Source organism: Lacerta agilis, chromosome 10, assembly GCF_009819535.1.
Source record: "Lacerta agilis isolate rLacAgi1 chromosome 10, rLacAgi1.pri, whole genome shotgun sequence".
Classification (NCBI taxonomy): Eukaryota; Metazoa; Chordata; class Lepidosauria; order Squamata; family Lacertidae; genus Lacerta; species Lacerta agilis.
Window position 1 is genome coordinate 64877251 of NC_046321.1, and position 27005 is coordinate 64904255.

Below are 27005 nucleotides of genomic sequence, written 5' to 3' on the forward strand. Positions count from 1 at the left end.
CTTTTAACACTTTGGAAGAAAGTCTTGCCAAAGAGCTGAGAGGATGTCTGGGAAGATGGAGAGAAATGAGTGAGCTACTTCGGAGAAGAAACTCGCCTTTTGGGGGTGGCAGTCCCAAGGCGACGGTAAGATTTGTTATATCCAGTCCCCGAGGTGTGAGCTCGGGGGCCAGGGACAGAGAATTATGGTTTTTACAAGAAGAAAAGGAATGCTACAAAGAACCGGAGAAGCTGAGAGACGACGAGATGGACATCCTGGAGCTCGTGGCAAGGAGAGTTTTGGACTGTGCCTGGATCTGTGGACGCTTGGAGAGGGAAGCCACAGGGAAATTTAGTGTTGATGCCACCAGGAGAAGAATAATGGACAGAGGGGGTGTGGGGTGAAACACTAAGTAAAATTTGAAGTAGCCTGTCATGGAATTTTGAAATCGGAGGGTGAATACTGTCAACAATCTTTCTGTTTTATTTTTTGTTTGAATATGAAAGGAGATATTTTGAGTTATTATGTTATTAGCAGCAGTTTAAAGGATAGAAGAGATAGATATGATATAAATGATTGGTGAAGATTTCAATGGAAGAAGAATTATGATGAGATATTACTACGATGATGCATTGTTAGTTAAATGCTGAATATATAATTGTGTGTAACTATATAATTGAATTTGAATTTCAGGAGAAATGGTTATAAAATAGATTAAGGATATGAACTCGAAGGAGAAAGGGCAGGGGAAGTCAATGGTCAAGATATGGAAATAGAAATTTTCTTTTTAAAGAAAAGATGCAACAAGAAAACTTGACACTGTTTGTATTTGTTTTATCATTGTATTTGTTTTGTATTTGTTTAATTGTAGGTGTGGGTGTGGGTATATGTTGTTATAAGAAAAAGGTCAATAAATTCTTATATAAAAAAAAAAAAAAATTTCCAAGAAACATGTCTTTTTTGCTTGCTACAGTGACTTTAATCACTTCTTTATAAGTGGTGTAACTTCTTCATATAGGATGCAACTTGGATCCATCTGCTAGGGGCCATGTGAGCCAATATGATGATGACATGGATGAAGAGTCTTGACTCCTAACATCATACAACAGATTGTAGTTAGACTGTGGGCTTTAATCTTTCCCAGTTTTCTTCTTTCAGCACTAGATGTTGAGGGCCACTTGCACTATCAAATGTTTTAAAAACACCATGTGCTGAGTTTCTCTTTCTCAATTCCTTCTCAAAGAGATAAGTCCTTGCTCCAAGAATATACTGAGATATTTATAAATAAACCAAATCTTCTTTAGAAAATTACTACCTCCCAACACCAGTAAACATCATTATTTTCCCCAGGGATTGTATTTTGTGTGCGTGTGGTTTTAATTCTTTCTTTCTTCTTGTACATTATTGGAGGATATGTTCCGCTTAAATAAACAATGAAAAAAAACCCTATTTTTGTATGCCTCTGTTAATTGAGCAAATAGAAACTTGAGGGAGCTGGTTTACATGGGGGACACAGTGGCTGAGATAGTCCCAACTCAATTCAGGGATGCTTTAAAAAGAAGGGAAATCTGGTCATCTAGTTTGGACCTATATTTCCAGTCTGAATTAGCTCCTACATTGTGAGATGGGCTTTGAAGCCTTGTCTAGAGTATATTCTAAAAATATCCAGCTTGCTAAATAAGAGTGTTATTTGAAAAAAGTATACAACAGCTGTTTTCTATCATGTTTATGTGTTAAGATTGCCAGATTATGTTTGGTTCACCAGTGTTGCCAAGGCAGTTTATTTCCCCCCTACAAACTGATCAGCTATAAAAATACAAGTTTGAGGCAATGTGATTAATTAACACAAGTACTGTACTTTTTGAAAGCAGGAAGAACTATGGATCTGATCTTTTGAGGTTTAAAACTGTTCATCATTGGTTTAGTAAGTTTAAGAGTCTTAAATGTGCACCTTTTTCTCAAGCAGTGAGACATTCCAGGGGTCTAGTGCTTCACAGCGTTTTGTTTCCTTTGGAAGAAAGGATCTCTGGAAACTTAATGTCAATTTGCAGTATTGAAATTTATTTACTAATATACACATACTGGGTGGACAAGATAAAAATACAGTTGTGAAGATTGCACATTTTCTATCTGCAGTAATTTATTGAGAGAGAATGTTGTCTCTTACCAGGGAGATTTAGAAATTTAGGTTTGTTTTATATATATTTTCATTTAGGTTTTACAAAATTTTATTCAGATTTGCACACATCCATTTCATTTTATACTTGATCAGTCCACTAAGTTCTTTCTCTGGTCAGTCACCACCAAGTTCAGACCCTTTTATCATATATATTTTTTGCCCTTGTGTGCATCATCTTACACTTGTTTACACTGAATCACATTGAAGCAATTCTTTCGTTCCTTGCAGTCCCTTTTTGTTCTTACCACTATGAAAAATTAATAAATCAAATCCAAGAGCAGTTTGAAGGCTTGAAAGAGCACAGAAGCATGAGCTTTTCTTGACTGCAACCAGTAAATAACTTAACTCATTAAGGGAGAGAAGTAGCTCAGTTCCACAGCTCATACTTTGCAAGCAGAATGTCCCTGGTGTGAATAGAAAAAAACTCATATCTGAAACCCTGGAGAGCCACTGTCCATCCGTGTCAATGATAGCTGGGCTAGATGGGCCTATGCAGGGCTTTTAAGGGGGGACTCACAGGAACTCAGTTCCAGCACTTCTCAGGTGGGTTCTGGTAGTTTCAGCACCTCTCAGGTAGGCGCCATTGCCATTCTAAGAGAAGAGGGAGGTGTTTATGGTGAGTTCCAGCACCTCTTTTTCTAGAAAAATAGCACTGGGCCTATGTTCTAGCTCAGTATAAGGCAGCTTCCTATGTTCCTTTAATATTTTTCCAGCCATTTAATGAGAGAAAAAGTGCATCAAGTGTTTGGAGATTAGCAAATTATCTTCAGCATGAGTGCATTGTGAAACCTTAAATCTAAGTGCTCTGGGTAAATAATTTGGGAATGATTAATTGATTGATTTGTGACTTTTGTTCCAGAGATTCTGCCTTGATTTAAGACGCCTAGACCACGTTGATTTATCTTATAACCAGCAGTTAACAAATAATGCATTAAAACATTTGGCATTCAACTGCCACAGAATTACAATTCTAAGTGTAACTGGTTGTCCCAAGGTATGTATGAAAGGAAAGACAACTAGTACTAGAAACTCTGTTACTGAACATATAGACTTGGTTCTGTTAAAATCATTGTCAGTGTTGCTGGTATGAGTGCTAAAGGCTTTGGTGGTAATGCTTTAAATATACCTTAAATATTTTATAAGCTTACTAAAACTTTACTTCTCTTGGCTGCCTCTAATAATTCCTTATTTCCCCCCAAAGTGTATCTTTTTCGTTTCATTGACAGGTCACTGATACCGGCATTCAGTTTGTGGCTGCAGAATGCCCTTTCCTGCACTATTTGGATATTTCAGGCTGCATGTGTATTACTGACAGAGCACTTAAGTGTCTGTGGAAAGGTTGCCATCAACTTCGAATTCTTAAGATGCTGTACTGCCCAAATATTACCAGGTAAGTTGTTCTCTAGAAGTCTAGTTTTTATTTATTTCACAAGATTTATATACCCCTTGATTGTAATAAAAACCTCAAGGTGATGTACAAAAAGAATAAAAGTATCAGTAAAAAACCCAGTTAAAAACTACTATTTAAATCATTCAAAAATAATTAAAATCAATGATAAGCTAAAAACAGATTGTAAAACATGTCAACATTCTACAAGTCTGAATAGGCTTGCCTAAACAAACATGTTTTTAGCGGGCACCAAAAAGTGTACAGTGAAGGTGTCTGATTCATGTCAACAATCAAGTTGTGGATGAGCTTGGTCTTCTTGTGGACTAATCTGTTTGCAGATCACCACATAAGCTACTTAATAAATGTATACATCATGTACCAAGAGTCATCACAATAACATTCTTGCTAACAAAATAGTCCCAATAATCAACCAGATGCCTTCATCTACCCCAGCTGCAACAAAACATGTTTCTACAGCCACAGCAGGTGCTGTAACTCTCCAGTGGTTTGATTTCACCCCCGAAGGCACACTCTTCCAATGTCTCCCAAGACAGACGGATGTCAACCAACCAAACTTAGGTGCAAACCTATACACACTTTTCTGGGAATTAACTCCCACTGAACACCATGTCTGACCCTGACCACTAGGGCTTCATAGACACATCCATCTTATTGGGGGGAAACAAAGCTACGTTCTGTGAAGAACAACTTCTAACTAAATCTTATTAAAATGAACGAAGATTGTGCATATGATGTTCCCAGGAAATTGCACAGGGGCTTTACTATTAGGATATGGGACTGTTATATAACTGTTGGGGACAATATAATAATGACATTAAAGAGGGCTGTACCTTCTGAGTTCAGCAGAATCAAAAGGTAAGAGCCCACAAGCACCCATTAGTGCTATTTGCTTTCTAAAAACCAATCACTCAGTTGCAATTTATATGAACAGCATCTTGTATAGTCCAGCTTTTAATGTCCTCTCCGGCCAAATTGTTCTTGCTATTATATGCATGTTTTGTTATATTAATCCCACTCCCCCCAGCCCTAAAGCCTGAGTTGCTCAGGGACATGGGGTGAAGGAGGAAAGCAAATCTTTCTTTCACTGCCAAAGTCTCAGCTAAAATTGCCTCTCCTGGCACACTATTTACATTTCATGGGAAGCTTCCATCAGGACAAATAGTAAGTTCCCTTGGAAAGCAAGTAGCATATTTGGAGAGGATTTTTGTTGTTCTGACTATGGTCTGGTGGATGCTTCAGCTTCCCCAGGGCTATTTACAAAAGAATGCGTATTTCCCAAACAAAACCACACACACCTTTCCTCTTGTGGGCATCCTTCTGCGCCTCTGGGGGTGGTACACCAGTGACGACGCTGGGGTGCAAGCCCAGGCAGTGTGAATAACAATAATAAAAAAATATTATTTACATGCTGCCCATCTGACTGGGTTGCCCAGCCACTCTGGGCGGCTTCCAACAATTTAAAACATTAAAAACTTCTCTAAACAGAGCTGCCTTCAGATGTCTTCTAAAAGTCAGATAGTTGTTTATTTCCTTGACATCTGATGGGATGGTGTTCCATAGTTGTGAGGACCCCCCCCCCCACCTCAGCCTCGCTGATGTGATCCAAAGGAAAGCGGAGCAATACGTTTGGCACCAGCTTTGCTGCAGGAGTTGCTAGATCTTGCCATTTTGCATCTGTAATACTTAACGATGGTGGTGTTTTTAAAAACCTGTTATTTACTCTATAGACAACTTCAAGTATGTGTATATGTGTATATGTAATGGTTTCGTTATTTTTGTTGACCTCTTCAAGAAGCATACCACCTGGAAGTTCTGTTACAAGTATTAGTGTATGTTAAATTGTATTCATTGAATCAGTGCCAAGTTGTTTGGCCCTCCAAACCTGTCAGGGAACTGCTCTCGTCCCAGAGCGGAGGGGTGTCAGGGCTTTCTCAGTATCGGGAGCCCATGCCTCATATGTTGTCGTCCAGTGGGGGAAGCAGTGAGGGGAGGGGGAAGCTGATCGCGGAAGTGAGAATCAGGGCTCTGGCAAGGTAGGAGAGCCATTGCACCAAGCTAGGGCAGGGGAAGGCGCACCTCTTCCGTCACCCCACTTGCACAGAGGGGGTCGGCGCAGGGATAGTAGGCAGGGGTTCCGCATACCACGACTTTTATGCTGGTCAAAGAACCTGAAGTGTTCATTCCTGGACTCTGGCGAAGGACGAGACAGATGTGAACTTTTATGCTCTGCACTGTAAATATCTGCACAATGAGCAGATATGAGCAACAACTGAGAACCTTACAGAACCTATACAATTTTTCTAAATTATTGCTGCTATCATAGTCACTATGAACAATTAAAGTGTTTGTGAATATTCTATGACATAGTCCTGAAAGTGGGTTAGAAGCTCAGACACACAGCTGCTTTTAGGGTCCATTGAATCAGTGCCAAGTTGTTTGGCCCTCCAAACCTGTCAGGGAACTGCTCTCGTCCCAGAGCGGAGGGGTGTCAGGGCTTTCTCAGTATCGGGAGCCCATGCCTCATATGTTGTCGTCCAGTGGGGGAAGCAGTGAGGGGAGGGGGAAGCTGATCGCGGAAGTGAGAATCAGGGCTCTGGCAAGGTAGGAGAGCCATTGCACCAAGCTAGGGCAGGGGAAGGCGCACCTCTTCCGTCACCCCACTTGCACAGAGGGGGTCGGCGCAGGGATGGTAGGCAGGGGTTCCGCATACCACGACTTTTATGCTGGTCAAAGAACCTGAAGTGTTCATTCCTGGACTCTGGCGAAGGACGAGACAGATGTGAACTTTTATGCTCTGCACTGTAAATATCTGCACAATGAGCAGATATGAGCAACAACTGAGAACCTTACAGAACCTATACAATTTTTCTAAATTATTGCTGCTATCATAGTCACTATGAACAATTAAAGTGTTTGTGAATATTCTATGACATAGTCCTGAAAGTGGGTTAGAAGCTCAGACACACAGCTGCTTTTAGGGTCCTCTAGTTTTTTGCTATACAGTGGTACCTTGGGTTACAGGTTACAAACTTCGCTAACCCACAAATAGTACATTGGGTTAAGAACTTTGCTTCAGGTTGAGAACAGAAATTGTGCAGCGGTAGCAGGAGGCCCATTAGCTAAAGTGGTACCTCAGGTTAAGAACAGTTTCAGGTTAAGAACAGACCTCCGGAACGAATTAAGTTCTTAACCTGAGGTACCACTGTATTACTTATGTTTTACACAAGAGTTCCCTTCAGAGGAAAGACTTATACAGTACTGTACATTAATAGTGTCTGTCCATCTATCTATTTCAGACAAGCAGTTTCAAAATTTGCACCAAGGCTCCAGAAATATGAATACAACGATGAAGAACCTCCTGAGTGGTTTGGTTATGATGCCAAGGATGATGCACCCACTCAAAAGAAACCAAAAAAAACCTCGGCCAAGCATAGAACCAAGTATAGAGTCCAGTACACCTTCCACGGTTTCCCCTTCAATAGAAAAAAGTGTGGATTTCAGTATCCCCCCACAGTAGAACCACCACAGCATACTGGTAATCATATATGTTTAATAGCCTTAAGCACAAAGAATTGAAATGGAAACTCATTTTTGTTTTGTTTAAGAAGATAATGATACATTGTCTTAAGATTGTTTTTAGTTTGATAGCTAGTACAAGCCATCCTAGAAAACATTGTTACCTTCTTTCCTAATTAGTACAGTCAAATAAATGTTAGTATTTTGTTCAGTTCTTCTTTGAACACCAGTCAACTAAAGCTTAGTTTTCTCTACAAATAATTAACGTAATTTGTGTACAGTATAGTGCTATGTACATTTAAGAGAATTGAGTTGGTATTTTTCTGCTTGTTGAAGACAGCATTCTGCCCCTTAGTAAAGGCCTTAAAAAGAAAAAAAAGGTCAGCACAGCATTTTATCTATGGAGTATTAAGTGTATCTTGCATTGAGATAGTTTGTATGCCAATCAGTTTCACCCACACGTTACCCAAAATGCACAAGTGAAACACACATTCCTCAAATAATAAACATTCTTTATTGTTTACTTATTACTTAGGTGTCCTTTCTTCAATAATGCAACCCAACATGGTAGTATTTCACATTCACTGACTGAAGGCAGAGCTGCTTAGCTGTATCATGTGCCTTATGCAATGCAACTTTGGAAATGAGAGTCTTGCTTCGCTCATTCTGATACTGTAGTTTATGTGATTGTATCGCACAAAGCTTTTCAAAGCCATTTTGAGAGAAGGGGGGGGCTACAAAGTGATATATCAGTATTTTTAGTAAATAATTTATTGAGGGAGTTGGTGCATGAGTGCAACAGACTATTTCTTGGGCAACTGAGCTTCCCTTTCCTCCTGTGAGCCACCAAAATCTGCTCTGGAGATTTAGGAGACCCTCACAGCAGATTGGGAGCTGCTTGACTCACCCCCTCCAGATGACCGAGGCCATCCTCGTAGGCTGGCAAATGTGGGCCTACTTTCTTTCTGTCACTTGCAGAGGCCTCAGAAATGCTGGTGGGTTACCACTGTGGGGTGTGAGTGCAAACTGGGGAGATCTGATCTAACCATCTGTCCTATGGGTGAGGAGAGGTGGTGATGACTCCCAAGGTCTGCCGGGAGCACGTCTGGCTCTTCTGAAACCTGCATTGAGTGGAGGCTTTCTTGGACTGCATCGTCCTCAGTGACTTGCATATCCAATATTCCTATAAAAAGGTGGGGAACCAGTGTTGGGAGAGACCTTCCTCCACCATGGTGTCAGGAGCGGTGAGGGAGAGAATTTGGGCTAACCCCCCAGAAGAAAGGCGGAGGAAAGCAAAAAGACCTCAGGATTAAGCATTTTAATTTTCAGGGTATTTGTTGAAAGTTTGGCTGATTAAAATGATCAATAAACAAGTTAGGGGGGGAATGTGGTTTCCATTGATTTCTGAGCATTTGAAGCCAAAGACACCAGAAACACTAAAACATACCTCAGTGCTTTTTATATACAAACAATGGGCAAGATTTACAGTAATCTTTCTTCATTGTTTCTTGATTAAGTAAAGATTATTTACTCTTATCATGAGGCCTTCAGTTTCACAGACTGGAACCAGGTTTGACTTTTGAGATGAACTGTGCCATTTTCTGTCTCTGCTTTAATATATTTTCCTTGTTTATCCTGTTGATTCATATGGCCTAAATGGACAAAAGAAAAATTATGGTAGTTAATTTCACAAATTGATTCTGGGCCCTTTTTCTAAGCAGATTCATTTTTACCTTCATGGAAATATTTACTGGAATAAATCATGACAAATCCTGCTGCTTGGTTTCTTCCTTGACATTTGACTCACCGCAGCAAAGTCCCAGCAGAATAGATTTGGGGAAGAATAATGTGTCTTTGCATTATGTTGATTTTAAATCAAGCCTACTGATAGTCCCTGATTATAGAAACATGTTTTCCCAATGCAAACCCTGTGGATGCAGAAAGCTAGCTCTTAAATTTGTCTTAAAGGTTGTCACAATTCCTAGTTTGAGACTCAGTCTCTGTTGCTGGCCATAAGCTGAGTACAGCTGTAGCAGGCTGAATGAATCACTTTCTTGCCACTCCATGCAAACTAGAATCCATGGACTTCTATGCTTTAATCTTATCTTCCAAGGCTAAGCTATGCTCCAAAATATATTTTTAGCCTCTGGATTTAGAAAACAAAGCAGAACTGTATTCCAGAGGTAACCTCTGTAAGCCTCCAAAAGATGAAAACGAATGAGTAGCTAAGTTGGAAGGATATTATGTGCATAAAATAATTTAGCGCCTTTGTTTGAACTCAAATGATTTATGGGAAAGCATTTAGTTTAGGCATCTGTTCCTTCCCCTAGGAATATTCTGTTGAAATTAGTCATATCTCATAAGCGTGAACTACAACGGACTGTCTTTGGAGGAAGTAAAAGTTAGCATACCACTCACAGGAAAAATGGCCAAAATTATTTACTTAAATCACAAAAACAGTATAAGGATGCCTACTGTATTTGAAGCAATACTGATCTTTTTCCTGATGGATTTAAGATTTGCTCTGCCACTATATAAACCAGGTGCCAGTGACAGAGTCTCATAGTGTACAGAACACTTCTCAAACTCATGACTGTTTTATTTTTACACCTGAAGGTCTATTTCCTGTTTAAAATTCAACACAATTTATGTACTTAGGACCTGGCTCTCTCCATCCAAAACACACGGTAAATGAAAAACGCATAGCTTTCTAGAAAGGCCTTCTTTCAGCTGTGGCCGTTTAGCACCTACACTTGAGTTATTAGATGCTACGTGTTTTGGAGTCACTCCAAGAATTTAATCCACAAGAGAAAAGGCAACAGGCTCTGGTGAAGACTGAAACCCTTCTTAAGTGGTAACGTATTATTGCCTCCTTCATGTTACATTAGAAGAAGAAGAAGAGAAGAAGAGTTTGGATTTGATATCCCGCTTTTCACTACCCGAAGGAGTCTCAAAGCGGCTCACATTCTCCTTTCCCTTCCTCCCCCACAACAAACACTCTGTGAGATGAGTGGGGCTGAGAGACTTCAGAGAAGTATGACTAGCCCAAGGTCACCCAGCAGCTGCATGTGGAGGAGCGGAGAATCTGAACAGTGGAAGGGCACCGGCGACAGGAGGTCTCATTAGGGAAAGCACACCTTGGTTTAAGAATGGTTTCGGTTTAAGAACAGACTTCTGGAACGGATTAAGTTCGTAAACCGAGGTACCACTGTACAGCGCTTTCCCTAATGAGGCCTCCTGCCACCGGTGCCCTTCCACCATTCGAATTCCATTCTTAGACCAAGGTAAAGTTCTCAAACCGGGACACTTATTTCCGGTTTTGTGGAGTTCGTAAACCGAATCGTTCTTAAACAGGACTGTTCTTAAACCAAGGTACCACTGTACAGCTAGTGGAGTTTAAAGTTCCATTTCTAACACGATTAAAATGTGAGTCATTTCGCAAAATGAACTATTTAACAATATGGCTGCTGCATGCTTGCTGAGTTCTGTTGATAGACTGGCTGGACTCTCCATCTTTGAAAATGCCTTGGCTCACCTCCTGTTTTCTTTGGAATATATGAGCAGGATGCTAAATATAGATGGGGGAATCTATTTTTTTTAATTTGCAGTTACTACAGCACGAGATTTATAGGGGAGCATTAAAAATACTGTAAATTGCTCCCTTGCTTGTTCTGCCCACTCCAAATGTAGCTGCCAACCTTGTAATTTACACAGCCTGATTCCATATTAATAAATGGAGTCTAAGATATACAGCATCTTTGCCCCAGATCTTTTGGGGAAAAGAATGCTGAATGCCCTGGTTAGCTTCTTGCACTTGCGTCTGGGAAGCCTCTTTGCTCAACTGTCATAAGGGTCTTCTCCTGAGGCCAGTTTATTTTTACGTTTGCCACATTCATTTTCCAAAACAAAGTTTTTCTTTGTTGATATGAAGGCTACAGAATACTTAGCTGCACTTCAGGGCCATCGTTCCAAAACCAAAAGAAGGCAAAGTTGCTCCCTTGCTCTTAACGGGGACATTCCTTCTCAGTGACACAAAGGGTCGAGATATTTTAATCATCACAACTTGTGCAAATATAATGGGCTTCATGAGAAACACCAGAGGTGAAGAACTCACTCCATGATCCTTTAAATGAAATTGTGAGGGGAAACCCCACAGGGGCTTGTGTTAATATGGAAGCAAAATTACTTGGCTGGAAAACATCATACATATAGAAGTTACCGTATATACTTGCGCATAAGCCGACTTTTTCAGCCCATTTTTTGGGCTGAAAAAGTCGCCCTCGGCTTATGCGCAAGTGAGGCGGGCGGTGGGGAAGGAAAAGCAGAGAGAAAGAGCTTCTCTCCGCTTCCCTCTCCCTCCCCCCACCCCACCGGGAAATGTGCAGGATGGGGGCATCTTCTCCGATCCCGTCCTGTGCGTTTGCAGCTGTCTGCGAGGTGGTTGGGTAGGAAAAGCAGAGAGAAAGAGTTTCTCTCCGCTTCCCCACCCCCCCCCACCCCACCAGGAAATGCGCAGGATGGAGATCTGAGACGCGTCTTCTCCGAGTCTTCTCCGATCCCGCAGGCGTTTGCAGCTGTCTGCGAGGTCCTAGCGCCTCCAGACACAAGCTGGAAGGGTAAAGACGCCTCTGCCTCCACTCACCAGCAGAAAGGCACAGAATGGAGGATCGGAGAAGCACTGCACAATGCTTCCCCCTCTGTCAGTTGTGGGGGGGGAGAGAAGTGGAGAGAAGCTCTTTCCTGCAAAAGGCACAGGACAGGATCAGAGAAGCTGGGGGCACTGGCTTGCCAAGGGTTAAAAAGGATTGAGTGGGATTCCTAGAGAGGTCAGGAAATACCAAGCCCACCTACAAAAGGAGGAGGGGGCCTTTGTCTCTCTCTTCTGCATGTGCTGCATCCCTGGCGCCTCCTGAATCCAGTGAGTCTCTGCTCATCTTGCAAAGGGTCCATTGGGGAGAAGAGGGGGTCCCTGGGATGAAGGGGAGGGTGCAGGGAGGACCCCCAAGTCAAGGAACAGAGGCTCTTGCCCCCCTCCTCTCTGCAAAGCCCAGGAGGAGGCAAGGTGACAGGAGCTCTGCAACTCTTATCTTCCTTTGGATCCATTCACAGCTTGGCTGTTTGGGAAGGGAGGGTTCTTTGGGGAGGGAAGAAAAGGGCCTGAAAATAAACCCCCTCACACTCAGGAATCAGTCCCATTTATTGATAGAGGTTGTAGGGGGATGGAAATATTGGACATAAAATACACCAAAGAAATAAAAAGGAAAGCCTAACTGTTGGAAGAGGGGAGGGGGCAAATAAAAGAAAACGCTTATTCCTGTGGTGCAGAGTCAAGCCTATGGAACTCCTTGCCCCTGTTTTTCTTTGAAATAAATATTCAAAAACATTTAATCTACTGATGTCTCAATTAATGTAATTTTATTTATTTTTATTTTTGAAATTTACCAGTAGTTGCTGCATTTCCCACCCTCGGCTTATGCGCAAGTCAATAAGTTTTCCCAGTTTTTTGTGGTCAAATTAGGTGCCTCGGCTTATATTTGCGTCGGCTTATACTCGCGTATATACGGTAAAGGCTGGTGGGAAATAGCTGAGTCATGTAAAAGGTTTGCCTTGACATAATCAAAACAAAATAAAATAAAAAATAAAAAAAATTCTTCCAGTAGCACCTTAGAGACCAACTAAGTCTTGTCATAAACATGCTTTTTCTTTTATTCAATTGGATAAATATATCAAATGTATTAAGTGATCAGCCATTTGATCCAACAAATTAATGATACAATGAGGATGATTTCAACACTGCCTGAAATATTAAAATGCCCTCTCTATAGACCACTTCATATGCAACTATAAGTCATAATTCAGTGCTGTGTAGACAACCCACAGCAACCCATGGGCTCCCACACTTCCCCATTCCCTTTCACATGCCACAGGAGACTGAAAGCTACCACTTCCAGTTTTAAATTCACCAAAGTTCCCTGTTACATCTGAATGCAGCAAATGCTGGATAGCTTAAACTGTTGTCCATTCAAAGAAAGGGAGATCAATCGTGGTTTATATTCCTGGCTTGCTCACTAACAATAGTGAAGGATGAGGAAGAATTAATTTAATTTAATTTAAATTAGTTTAGAATCCAGCAGATCCTTGGCTGCTACCACCATTGTTTCACACTGTTTTGGGGCCTCCAGTAGTTTCACAGAAGACAACTGTTTCACATAGTTCACAATTTGTAGTATTCCACTGAGTACGGTTCATTGACTCAGTCTCCAACTGGTGAGCCACTAAAATGTTTTCCCTGCAAGTTTTATTCTTACTTCAGTTCTCCTTCCCACATACTGGGATTATCTTGCGTAGTTATGAAGAGCATGGCTTGCTGCTGGACCAACAAAGCAATCAAATTTGTGTTCTGATGAAAAGTTACAAACATGGGCAGCCATTTATAGCATCTATTCTAACTTGCAGCAGAGAAAAGCCCTGGACGAGAACAACAAAAATAGTTTCAATCTCTTCCATCAACCTAAGTGGCTTCTTAAATAATAAGATCTTTGATAGACTAGGATAGAGAGGCAATGATGTAAGAAGAAACCTTGCCAGGTGGGCTTCCATGGATTGATTCTTCGTCAGGTATCCTTTCTGACTCTCCTATGACCTTGCCTGAGCTCAGATAACTGTGTATTGGGCTGTGTCTGTGTATATTTGTCTTATCAAAGGCTGTTTAAATTAGAGGAACAAAACACTAGTGCGTAGCTTGGAAGTGCAGTTTGGAGCAGCCTCCTCTGTTATGCTTTGACTGTCCAAGCAAAACTGGTGCCAGCCCTTGGATATATATAAAGGCCCTTGATGTGGTGCATGGATATGACGAAGCAAAACCCAAACGAGCATTCTTGACTCAATGGTAACAAATCACTCTTTCCTGCAGTTTGCCAGGGAACAAGTTATTGGACTGCTAACAAAAGGAAATAACCTATACCAGTAATTTGAAGGGGGGGGGGGAAACGGAGTATCAAAGGGATGCTTGTCCCTAGGACTTGAAAACTGTACTGAAGGTACATACAATATTATTTTATTGTGTTTTATTGTGTTTGAAAATAACAGGTTTATAAAAATAAATCAACCTTCCATGTCTCCCATGTATTCTTCGCCTATAGCAAGCAAGGCAAACTTTGGATATATGCTAGCATTCCTTTTGTTTCTAAAGTGCTACATCAGCAAGGGGTATTGAGAAGCACGGTAATTACATCTGGCAAGTCTAAACCAGAACTTATCTATTCTTTCCTTCTTCCCAGCAGCAAAAAATCAATCACCCCCAAGATACACATCATCTGAGCCATTCTCAAAGGAGCCGATTATTTGTGAAGCAAGCTCTTAGTTCAGAAGACTAAAATAGATATAATGTGCAGCTCTCTGTGAGAATGTTCCCTTTAGCAAAGGAGGGGAGCTCCCCCTCCCCCACCACTGAACCTCATAATGTTTTGTGCAGTTCAAGCATGAATTTATGCTCTCTTAGAATTGTCCATCACAGTCCTGGTGCAGATAGCCCATGACTAAAAGCTCCAGAGCGGACAACAAGATTGCTTCTCCCCACCAAATCCCTCCTCCTAGGTTAACCCCACTTAAGCATTGCCTAGGCACTGGTGTTAACTACAGTTTAGGCTAAAAATGATGGGAAGAAATCTGGTACAAATATAACCTGCACCCATGGAAAGGGTTGCAAACCTGACCGCATACACTTAATAGAGTAATTTGATTCATACCTAAAAGTAAAGTTTTTTGGGGAGAGTATCTACAAGACAAAACTCACCTGTAACTGTTATGCGGTCCTCCCTGGAGGCATTCTGAGTCTCCTGTAATTGGATCTCTGGGCTCACCTCAACCTTCCTCCCAGATAACTGCAGGTAAGCTTTAAGAGTTGCAGGTACCTTGACAGTAATGGAACCTATTATACACAAGAACAAAAGGATTTGTGATAAGACAATTCAAGGTGACAGGCAAAAGCCACTTTGCGTCAGAGAACCCCCCCCCCCCCCCAAAAAAAAAATTTAAACAGAGTTCCATGACAAATGTGGGCTTGCTGTTTTTACCCAGCAAAAGGAAAGCAATATGGCAGCTCCAGATCTTTTGGACTCCAGAGCCCCTCTTCCCCAGCCAGTATAGCCAATGGTCAGGGATGATGGGAGCTGGAGGCCACAACATCTGGAGGGCAGCATTGGATGCCCCTGTTCCAAAGCAATGTGCTGGCTGCTTTCATCCCCATATTGGTATACTGCCTTTCCATAGTCAAAACCATGCTCAAGGCGGCTTACAACATGAAAAGCTTTATGTAATTACCAACAAAACGAAAGTACAGTGGTGCCCCGCTAGACGAATGCCTTGCTAGACGAAAAACTCGCTAGACGAAGGCTAGCGGAAGGCTGCCCCGCAAGACGAATTCGTCAATGGGGCTGCCTCGCAAGACGAAAATTATTTTTTTCGTCTAGCGGAAACCGCGATTTACATTGGTGCTTCGCTAGACGAAAAAATCGCTAGACGAAAATACTCACAGAACGAATTATTTTCGTCTAGCGAGGCACCACTGTAGTCATAAACAAGAAATGAAACACATCAAAAACTACACGAACATTTTGAACCACTGCCACACAAATCATAACATCTAAAAATTAAAGGTGCAAATAATTAATAGCAACAAGACCCCCTAAGCAACTCCCAGCCCAAGAGTCTGTTCAACATCCTCAGCTTTCGTAGCTGGAGTCAGTCAGGGCTCCGCCCTCCCAGGCCAGGTGGGAAAAGGCCTGCAAGGCAGTGAGCAGGTCCCCCAGGACTCACAGCCAAGATGCTGATAGGCCTCTTCAGCAGCCTCAGCTTTTGTAGCTGGAGTCAGGTGGGCAGAGCTCCAACCTCCCAGGCCAGGTGGAAAGTGGCTAGCAAAGCAGGGACCAGGTCTTCCAGGACTCACAGCCCATATTGGACAACAAATTTTGACTGTGTACTGGTTTGTGTGTGCGAAGTCTGGATGTTGCAGTGAACACCTAAGAAGTTATTAGGATGATGATCCTTATGCCACCTCTGCTTTTCTTATTGGAAAGGGTTACTCTCTTCATACTTTATCAGGAAGCCCTGATTGAGCTCTACAGTTTGAGAGGGAGGTTAACTTCATTTCTGCCATAGTAATTTCAGTGACTCACTCAGCACAAATGTAAAAAAGAACGAGAGAGAGCAGAAATATTTTCCACAGAGCTAGAAAGTTGAAGTGCAAATTTCAAGAACTTTGCATATTGGTCATTTACACATAATGCTGCATTTAGTTTGGACCCAAATCCCATTGAAATCAGAAGATCTTGCTGTTGAGTAAAAGTGCTTCAGCTGTAAAAGCTTCACTTACAAAACTACTATTTACTAACCTTCCTGAGATTTCAGATCCACTTCCCCCTTTTGATTGATAATGTAAACATCTATCTCCCCATGATGTGTAGAAGCTTTCAGGAATCCTTCGGAGGAATCTGAAGAACAAAAGAATGAAAATATTTTGAGCCGTGTGGTTTCCGATGAAATAGTATGTATATTTTGTTAGTCCCATATTAACAGTTTCTGAAATGTTTGCTCCTAGGGCGAAAGCAGTGCCGTGGAGTTTTTGTCGCGGAAGAGAGAAGAAGGGACACAATGTTCTCTCTATATTTAAACTTTAATAGATAGTTTGAGACTCGCTGAACATCTACATAGAAAGAACATCTGTAGTTGTTCAGAGATGGTAACATAGCTTAGTTCTTCTCAAAATGTTCATGATAACCATGTAGACATTTTTCATCAGATATTTTCATTTTTCCTCCTCTAGGAAAACAGGAAGAAGGGTTCGCCAAAAGCAAAATGATGTATGGATGATTCTAAAAGGAGCATGTTTTCAAAGGGTACAAAGATAACAAACCTAACATTGTTTTCTAAACTGTCTCTGCATGCTATTCAGGCTTTAGATGAATGTTTTCCCTTACATACATGCACTGAAAGAAAAGCTTGCCTTTAAAAGTTGTTCAAAAGCTAATTTGCACAAACTCTAGGGAACAAAAGTTGCTTGTTACTTTTTTGTTAAAAAAAAAATTATAAACCCCCACACTATGATATTAAGAGAGTTTCAGAATACATCTGAAGCTGAACCCAGAAGCTAAACAACAGGAAATGCTCTAAAAATCTTTGCAGATTATGGCTGAATTGCCAGTATTTTTCCCCAACATGCACTTATTTTATCCAAAGGATTTACTAACAAGGAACAGAAAAAGTCATGGCGGTTTGAAAGCTAAATCTCAAAGATAACCAGGCAACTAGACAAAAAAAGAAAGAGTTATTTGAAAGAGTTTTTTAACTAGCGGAAACCAAAAGCTTGATTAAGGCAGAATGTTCCTCAGGTTTCCAGGGTTTGTCCTGTAGCAATGATAAATGCATTTAGCATGTCCATAGTTTTTCTTTTAACAAAGCTCTTGGGCCATGTATGTGACAGATGGCCCCTCCCAGAAAAAGAGCAACACATCACATCAATGTGGACGACATCCAGGTGCACATGGAGGAAACTGATCCAAGCGGAGTTTAGGCCCAGTTTTTGGCACAGAAACTGCCCTGGTTGCCTCGGGAGAGAGACATGGGCAATGCTTCTTGACCTCTCAGTGGTTTGAGATACCATCAACCATGATATCTTTCTGGAGCGGCTATCCAGGTTGGGAGTGGGTAGCACCACTTTGCGGTGGTTCTGATCCTACTTGGATAGTCATTTCCGGGGTGATGCTTGGGGTTCCTCAGGGTTCAATATTATCCGCCATGCTGCTTAACATCTACTTGAAACCACTGAGTGGGGTCATCCAGAGTTTTGAAGTGCGTTGTTATCAGCCATATGCTGATGGTACACAGCTCTATTTCTCCTTTACATCTGCAGGTATGGCAGTTGGCCATTGTGACAGACTGTTGTCTTGCCTCGGTAATAGACTGGATGAGAACCAACAAACTTAAGCTCAATCCATATAAAACTGAGGCAATGTTAGTGGGTGGTTCGCTTGACCAGATGGATGGGAGGTGACCTGCTCCTGATGGGGTTACACTCCCTCTGAAGGAGCAGGTATGCAGCTTGGGGGTACTTCTGGATCCTTTGCTGTTGCTCAAGGATCAGGTGGCTTTGGTGGTGCAGAGTGCCTTCCACCAGCTTCAGCTACTGTTCTATGCTCTGGCAACCTCTAGGCTAGATTACTGCAACATGTTATATGCGCGGCTGCTTCTGAATATGGTTCAGAAACCTCAGCTGGTGCTGAACTTAGTGCCCAGGCTGTATATATTTACCTGAATGTATTGTTAGTCCAGAAGTATAAAAGAACTCTTTAAGCTTTGCCTTATGAAACCTCTCTGTAAAGCTGTGAACTTTGATCTGCATTGTACTTCTTTCTGGCAAGCTATGACTAAGAGTCTGGAGATAACAGTAGAAGGTTGACCTTGCACAGAGAGGAATTGTCTAGGTCACAGATAGGATGGCCTTGCTGGAGTGCGCATGAACCAACTCAGGGCTAAATGTCCTTTTGCCTTATATGTACAACAGGAAATGTACAACAGGAAATGTTCCTTATATGGACAAGAGGAAGATTTCTGGGGTGGGAAGGGAGCCAGAGAACTGTCTATAAGGACTTCCGGTTAGGTGCCGAGTCAATGGCGGACGGGAGTCCGACGGCTCCGTCCTCCGCTAGGCGATAGGGACCTCCGTGCCTGCGCCACGGGTCCCTTAAAGCCACGGGAAGAGCGTCCCGTGGACCGACGGCTTCGTGGGTCCCAGACGTGCTGTCTCCGCTCCTGATTTACCCTCGTAAGGGGGAGAATCGGGTGAACGGAGCCCCAGCACGGGACTGAAGAAGCGACTGCCTGCGGAGGATCAAAGCAGCGATCCCGCCAGACCTGAGCACCCGGCACTTCCTACATAGAAACTTCCAAAGAAACCCTGTAAGTTAAAGAATTGGATTATTTCACAAGTTTAAAGAGCATCGCTTGCAGAGGGAATTGCAAAAGGAAGCCTGTTCCCTTTGAACTGTTTGCGCGAGCTTGGTAGCGTTAAAAGATCAAAGCCGCGACTAACGGGAAAGTTTTGCGAACTCTGCCAAACTTTTTAAAAGTGGATTAAAAGTTGTTTAAAGGATGTTTAAGGACTTAAAAACAGTTGATATGGCAAAAGAAGATGCCCCTCACCCTCTGGATTAGGATTCCGGGTCAGTAGCGGGCTGTGATACACTGTTGCCATTTTTTTCTTTGTTGGTGTCTCAGTGACTGTTTACCAGTGGAGACATTTTGACTTCTTTGTAACCAGATACAAGCTACTTTATGGACTTTGGCGGTAACACTGCAAGTTAGAAACTGTTACTGACTTGGGCTATATGAAAATAAATCCTTCTTGGCTTTAAGGAATTTATATTTGGAAAAACTTTAACTCTTTGCCTAAAAGCTGGATTTTTGGGACTGGTGTGGGCTCCTGGCTCAGCAGTCTCTTTGTCCTCAGAACTGAGCTGCTGGCCACCTGGTGTTTACTTTTGGGACTGTTGGCCTTCTGCTGTGAATGTCTGAGATTGTTACCACAGCAACTGGAGTGACCTTGAGATTACAATTGCAGAGCTCACAGGACATGGACACTAGATCAAAAACAACTGGTGCTAGCTCTGCACAAAAAAGAGGATCTGTTTCCCTAACTCTGCAGGAACAAATGGAGAAATTGTTTGCTAGTGTGGCAGAAATTGCTGCAGGACTGAAAAGCGTTACTGACGGGTTGAAGCAGACACAAGATCAAGTTTCATCAGGAAATACAGCAGTGAATTCAGCAATAGAAAAATTGCAAGCTGATATAAAAGCTGATATTAAAAATTCTACGCAGACCCTGGAAAAATCAATTGGGCAAATTGAGGAGAACGTAAAGAAAAATAGAGAAGAAATCAACAGGATTGGGCAGGAGGTGACCACCTTGAAAAAGGACTCAGAGGAATTTAAAGTGGTCAAGGAAAAAATAAAAAAGGTGGAAGAAAAATTGGATAATTTGGATTTGGAACAGATAGAGAATATTGGAACACGACAGAGAACTGTTGAAGAGTCTCTCGCGTTTCTGCAGCTACATCAGAGAGAGGGTAACATCCGCTTGAGGGGTCTTCCAGAATTGGAAGGGGAAGACCTAAAAGCCTATATTGTGAACCTATTCTCAGGATTTTGGGAGGTAGAAGAAGTTAACGTCTCAGCGCGCATAGTGAAGGCCTTCAGATTCGGCCCAAGAGGTTCCAGAGGAAAGAAAAGTAACAAAACAGTTAGTGACTGCTTGATTGTGTGTCACGATCGACACGATAGGGACTTTTTTCTGGACTTGCATTACAGAAACAACCTGGTGGTAGAGCAGAACAAAGTAATTTTTTATAAGGATATCCCCAGATTTTTCCTTGACAAAAGAGTTCCTTACAACGACTTGGCAACTGAGCTCAGAAAAAGGAAAATTCCCTTCAGTTGGGAATTTCCAGAAGGCCTGGCATTTACATTCGAAGGAAAAAAGATAAGAATAAGGTCCCTGGCGGAGAAGCAAAAGTTTTTGGACAAGCACCTGGAACAATTTAAAGGCACACCACTCGACCCAGCACAATTTTACAGGTTCCCAGAGGTATTTCCACCACCGCCGGGACCACCAAGTCTACCAAGTCCAAGCCAGGATTTAGAGAAAGATAAGAAAGGAGAAGCAACTGGAGGAGAAGGCTAAAGAAAGGAAAATGGCGCTCAAGTTAATGACATGGAATGTCCGGGGATTGAATCAGAGACCAAAGAGACGCAGAGTGTTTTACAGCATAGAAAAGAAGAATTTGGATATAATATGCCTACAGGAAACCCACATAGCCCGACGTCATAGAAGATTACTACAGAACAAAAAATTAGGCCAAGAGTTTATATCATCGGACAAGGTCAAGAAGAGAGGAGTAGTGATATATGCAAAGGAGAAATATAGCCCAAGACAGCTTTTTAAAGATGAAGAAGGGAGATACATCGCAATTGAAATAAACATACAAGGCGAAAAACTTTTGATTCTGGGACTTTACGCACCAAATGATGGAAAGTCAATTTTTTATAAGAAAATACATGATCTGCTGCTGGACTACTTGGATTACAAATTAGTTTGCCTTGGAGATTTCAATGGTGCAGTTTCCACATTAATGGACAGATCTCAAAGAACCAAATTAACGAACGATGGGAAACTCCCAAAGACTTTTTTCGAAATGGTCGACAATTTGAATTTGGTGGACTCTTGGAGATTAAAAAACCCTACAGATACAGAGGCAACTTATTTTAGTGAACCTCAGCAGTCATGGTCGAGGATAGATTATATCTGGATTTCGAACGAATTGGCTCCAAAAATACAAAAGGCAGAAATCGGCCCCAAAACTCTTTCAGACCACAACCCGGTACAGTTAAATTTAAAACTGATTTCCAAGGATTCTTTCAGATGGAGAATGGATGACGCTTTGATGAGAGATACCAAGCTAGTAGAAAGAGCGGCGAAAAAGATGAAAGAATATTTTCAGATAAATTGGAGTTCCGAAGTGGAGAAAAGAATTGCTTGGGATGCAAGTAAAGCTGTAATGAGAGGATTTCTCATTAGTGAAAAAGCAAAAAAGAAGAGACAACAAAATGCAGAAATGGAGAGAATATTGAAATCAATTAAAGAAAAGGAAAAAGAACTAAGAGGACATCCCAGATGTGTTAAAATTCAAAAAGAAATTAAATATTTGCAATCCCAATATGCCAATATAATGAATCAGGACATTGAATGGAAAGTGAAAATGATGAAGCAAAGAACATTTGAATCGGCCAATAAGTGTGGAAAACTACTAGCTTGGCAATTGAAGAAAAGACAAAAGGTAAATGTCATCAATACTTTGGTAGTAAATGGAAAAAACGTGGAGAAACCGGAGGAAATCAGATGGTGCTTCCAAAGATTCTACAAGCAACTGTACAAGGAGGAGAAGATAGATGAAACAGAAATAGACCGATTTCTGGAAAAGAACGGATTGCAAAAAGTCCCAGAGGAAAAATTAGTTACTCTCAACCACCCAATATCGACACAGGAGATAGAAGATGCAATAAACAACATGCAATTAGGGAAGGCCCCAGGACCAGATGGATTAACAGCAAAATATTATAAGACATTGAAAGACTGGCTATCGCAGCCGTTAAGAGAAATTTGCAACAAGATACTAGAAGGAGATAGGGCACCAGAGACGTGGAAGGAAGCCTTTATCACACTGATTCCAAAACCAGATACTGATAAGACTCAAATGAAAAATTATCGTCCAATATCCCTTTTGAATGTGGATTATAAAATTTTTGCAAATGTATTGGCTACAAGGCTGAAAAGAGTGTTGAAAGATTACATACATAGAGACCAAGCAGGTTTCTTGCCAGGTAGACAAATTAGTAACAATACGAGAATTATTGTGGACATTTTAGAAAAACTGGAGAGAAACATAAATACAGATGCGGCACTATTGTTTGTTGATGCAGAGAAAGCATTTGATAAAGTTTCTTGGACATTTATGAAAAAGAATTTGGAAAGGATGGGAGTCGGCGAAAAATTCTTGAATGGCATTAAGGCCATTTATACAGAACAAAAAGCTAAAGTAATAGTAAACAGTGTGATATCGGAGGAGTTCGAAGTTGAAAAGGGAACTAGACAAGGGTGCCCTATCTCCCCTTTACTTTTTATTACGGTCCTGGAAGTCCTCCTAAATATGATACGAAAGGACAAACAGATAAAAGGAATTCGTGTGGGAGAGAAGGAATACAAACTACGCGCCTTCGCAGACGATTTGATGCTATCCCTGCAGGAACCGGAAAGCAGTGTCCCCAGAGCCTTGGAAATAATTGAACAATTTGGACTTGTAGCTGGTTTCAAATTAAACAAGCAGAAAACCAAAGTTTTAGGAAAAAATATGAGTGCAGAACAAATTCAAAGAATACAGGAAGGCACTGGCCTCAATTTTGTTAAAACAGTAAAATATCTAGGTATCAATCTCACAACCAAGAATCTGAACCTGTACAAGGACAACTACGAAAAACTGTGGATGGAAATAAAGAAAGACATGGAGATATGGACAAGATTGAAATTGTCGTTAATGGGAAGAATTGCCGTGATAAAAATGAATGTCCTACCAAGGATGCTGTTTTTATTCCAAGCCATACCAATTTTGGACAAACTGGATTGTTTTAAGAAATGGCAAAAGGACTTATCAAGGTTCATATGGCAGGGCAAAAAGCCAAGAATCAAGTTTAAGATTTTAACAGACTCTAAAGAGAGAGGAGGCTTTGCCCTGCCGGACTTAAGACTTTACTTTGAAGCAGCGGCCTTTTGCTGGTTAAAGGACTGGTTCAAACTAGAGAATGTTGATATATTGGACTTGGAAGGATATGATAATATGTTCGGTTGGCATGCATACCTTTGGTATGACAAGGCTAAGATCCACAGAACTTTTAAGTCTCACATAGTCAGAAAATCCTTGTACCAGGTCTGGATTAGATATAAAGACTTGTTAGAGAGAAAGACCCCTAGATGGATCTCTCCAGTGGAGGCCAAAGCCTATAAGAGACCGAATATGTCTGCAAATTGGTTAAGATATATGGACATATTGCAGCAGGAAGGGGACTCTTTTAAGTTAAAAAGCTACGACCAAGTGAAAAGTCAGGTCCCCGACTGGTTGCATTATCATCAGGTACATGAAACATTTAAAATGGACAAAAAAGTTGGTTTTCAAGTAGAAAAATCAAAACTGGAAACAGAATTGATAGAATCGAACTTTAAAAACCTTTCCAAAATGTATAATCTATTGCTAGAGTGGCATACGAAAGATGAACTGGTTAAATCGTCAATGATAAGTTGGGCGAAAGATATAGGACATAATATTATGATGGATGACTGGGAGGGATTGTGGCAAAAAGGTATTAAATTTACGGCTTGTCATAGTTTAAGAGAAAACATAATGAAAATGGTTTACAGATGGTATTTGACACCAGTTAAAATAGCTAGGATGAATACCAAAATGTCAGATGTATGTTGGAAATGTAAACATGCGAAAGGTACCTTTTTTCATATGTGGTGGTTGTGCCCAGCGGTGAGTGCTTTCTGGGATAAGATTTATAATGAACTCAAGAAGGTAATGAAGGTTACCTTTTGTAAGAAACCAGAGGCATTCCTTCTGAGCATAACTAATGAAGAGATACCCAGTCAGGATAGAGTGTTTTTTATGTATGCCACAACAGCAGCTAGAATCTTATTGGCAAGAACATGGAAAGGCGAAGAGATACCAACGGTGGAAGAATGGCAGATGAAGATGATGGAATATATGGAACTCGCAGAACTGACCGCCAGAATCCGGGACCAGAGGGAGGAGAAGGTGTCACGAGATTGGAAGAAATTTAAAGACTATTTAGTTAAATCAGTGAAATTGAATATTTGAGCAGAATCAAACAGAATAGCGGCTTTAGTAGGTATATGTTAGATAAAATTGTTATTAAGATTTTTTGGTGTGAAAGATCTAATTGTCAGAAAATGTGTTAAGATTTGGTGTTTAAGTTAAGATATGATTAAGTAAAGTAAAGCGCATTAAAAATTGAGTAAATGTGAATAGAATAAGATACAAAGCTACCTAGAAGATATAAATGATTTTGAAGACAGTGGAGGGAATGGGGGAAGTCCCCCAAAATAGAGAAGATAGTAACAAGAGAAGCAAGAGGATAAGTGTTAGTTTATAGGTTTGTATATGTTTCTTTTTATTGTGATTGTTGGATTGTGTTTTTGTGTTGTGTTTATGCATTGTATTTTTGTATTGTTAATGTTGTTGTTTATGCTATGTTTTTCCTTTGTCTTAATAGAAAATAATAAAATCTTATTAAAAGAGAACTGTCTATAAGAACTGTCTGAAAATTGACTTTTTTTGTACTTGCTTGGCTGTCTGAACACCACAGGTATCTCTGCATGCAGAAAATAAATCTTTCTCTCTCTGAAGCCAGCAGCCTCAGGTGTCTTTTCTACTTCCATGTTTTCTCACCGGGCACAACCGTGGGAACCCATAGGGGCAAATAAGGCTCCAAAATGGCTCAGGACCGCAATACCTCAAGGACTGCCTTTCCCTATATGAACTGAGCCAGACCCTGTGATCACCATTTGAGGCTTCTCTTTGTGTGCCTCCTCCGTAAAAGGCAATATATAAATTGAATTAACATCAACACCACCCCCACCACCATCACTGTGCCCCCTCCCACCAGTGACCACTTTTGTCATGATAAACTCTCATCATGTCTATCACTTGGTCTTTGAGAACAATTTGTTCTTGGAATTAGGCTTGAAAGCTCGCTGCACCAAACACTCCATTTTTTTATTCCTGACCAACTTTTGCAGCAATCGTTTCTTCCCAAAAATGCTGCCGCTGTAGAAGCCTGGATGTTTGGACTGTATTCACTCCATCGACCATTTCAGAGTAGGATCCTGGCCTTCTATGTCTACTGTTATGAAGTACAGTACCCCTAAAATCCAGCTTCTGCTAGAATTACGGGAGCCTGCACCTAAGAAGGAAAGTTCTATTTTGACCTGCAGAGAAATGAAGAGGGAGGAACAACGAGAGACAAGATGATGAAGCCTCAGGCTGCTGAGGAAGGAGAGCAGTGGAAAGGCTGCTGAGGAAGGAGAATAGTGGAAAGGACCTTCAGTCCTTGCAACTGCCTTGTTGGAGAGTTGCTGGGATCACTATGACTGAGCTGTTTTGTTCTTTGAATAAAGAGTTAACTTCATTGACATTGGGTGCTTGATTGTTTTATTGCTGACTCCAGCTCCTGACACCATGCAAACTCCCTTCCAATTCCTGACAGCTTGCTCTTTTCTCTCTAAAGCAAGTGGCCCAAACCTCCTTGTTTTACCACCTTTACCTCTTCAGCCAACCTTCGTCACTCTCTCCTTTCCCTGCCCAGTTTTACTACATCCTAGTTCTTCCATGTGAATCTTGTCTTACCGGGAGCAGAGCTAATGGATTTGTATCACTGAGCTGGCCAAATCTGTATTCTGCTTTCATGGTACAAAGTGGTGTCTGACAGCTGCTCTGGGACATAAAGGGATTCTGGGAAACAGGAGATAGGGTTATGTACGTTCAGCAGAGAGTCCATCTCCTTCTTTCTTCTGGTTTGCAGAGATTTATTGTAAATAAAAGGGAGGGAGCATGGAAAAGCTCTTACCAGAAATCTACCTATTATAGGCAGAAAACCAAGTGCTGTACTCTTGCAGGATTCCTGATTGTACCAATGACCCTACTGTGTTGATCTGGCTTCCAATTCCACTTCTACTTGCTTGATTTATGATCCCACCTGTGTTCTTCCTTGTTGAGAAACCTTCTTGCTATGTTATTACACTGTGATCTATCCCAGCCTCCAACTAGGTTTTTTTTTATAATTTAAGGCACAACCCCCCCCCCCTTCCAGAGACTTCCAAGATGTGATGCATTTAATATTTCAAGGCTTCTTGTAGCCCTGTACTTTGAAGGTCTAGTAGTGGTCTTGAGCCCTCCTAAAGTATTTTGGGGATGATTGCGGGTGGTGCTGTGGTCTAAACCATTGAGCCTAGGGCTTGCCAATCAGAAGATTGGCGGTTCGAATCCCTGTGAAAAGGCTGAGCTCCCGTTGCTCGGTCCCTGCTCCTGCCAACCTAGCAGTTCAAAAGCATGTCAAAGTGCAAGTAGATAAATAGGTACCACTCCGGTGGGAAGGTAAACGGCATTTCCATGCGCTGCTCTGGTTCGCCAGATGCAGCTTTGTCATGCTGGCCACATGACCCGGAAGCTGTACGCTGGCTCCCTCGGCCAGTAATAAGATGAGCGCCGCAACCCCAGAGTCGTCCCCCTTTACCTTCAA

General features: G+C 41.4%; 2 protein-coding genes across 2 annotated transcripts in view; one reads left to right on the top strand and one right to left on the bottom strand.

Annotated features, from left to right (window-relative positions):
- Positions 1–7437, top strand: part of FBXL13 (F-box and leucine rich repeat protein 13) — a 61074-nt gene extending 53637 nt beyond the window's left edge. Inside the window, exons 19-21 of the mRNA XM_033161393.1 lie at positions 3018–3152; positions 3385–3548; positions 6866–7437. Coding sequence (XP_033017284.1) covers positions 3018–3152; positions 3385–3548; positions 6866–7145 — 579 coding nt within the window. The 3' untranslated portion in view covers positions 7146–7437. The remainder of the gene's footprint in view (positions 1–3017; positions 3153–3384; positions 3549–6865) is intronic.
- A 951-nt stretch (positions 7438–8388) lies between these two features.
- The window catches only part of FAM185A (family with sequence similarity 185 member A), a 44214-nt gene continuing 25597 nt past the window's right edge, over positions 8389–27005 (bottom strand). Inside the window, exons 6-8 of the mRNA XM_033161395.1 lie at positions 16478–16576; positions 14881–15015; positions 8389–8737 (exon numbers count right to left, since the gene is read on the bottom strand). Coding sequence (XP_033017286.1) covers positions 8622–8737; positions 14881–15015; positions 16478–16576 — 350 coding nt within the window. The 3' untranslated portion in view covers positions 8389–8621. The remainder of the gene's footprint in view (positions 8738–14880; positions 15016–16477; positions 16577–27005) is intronic.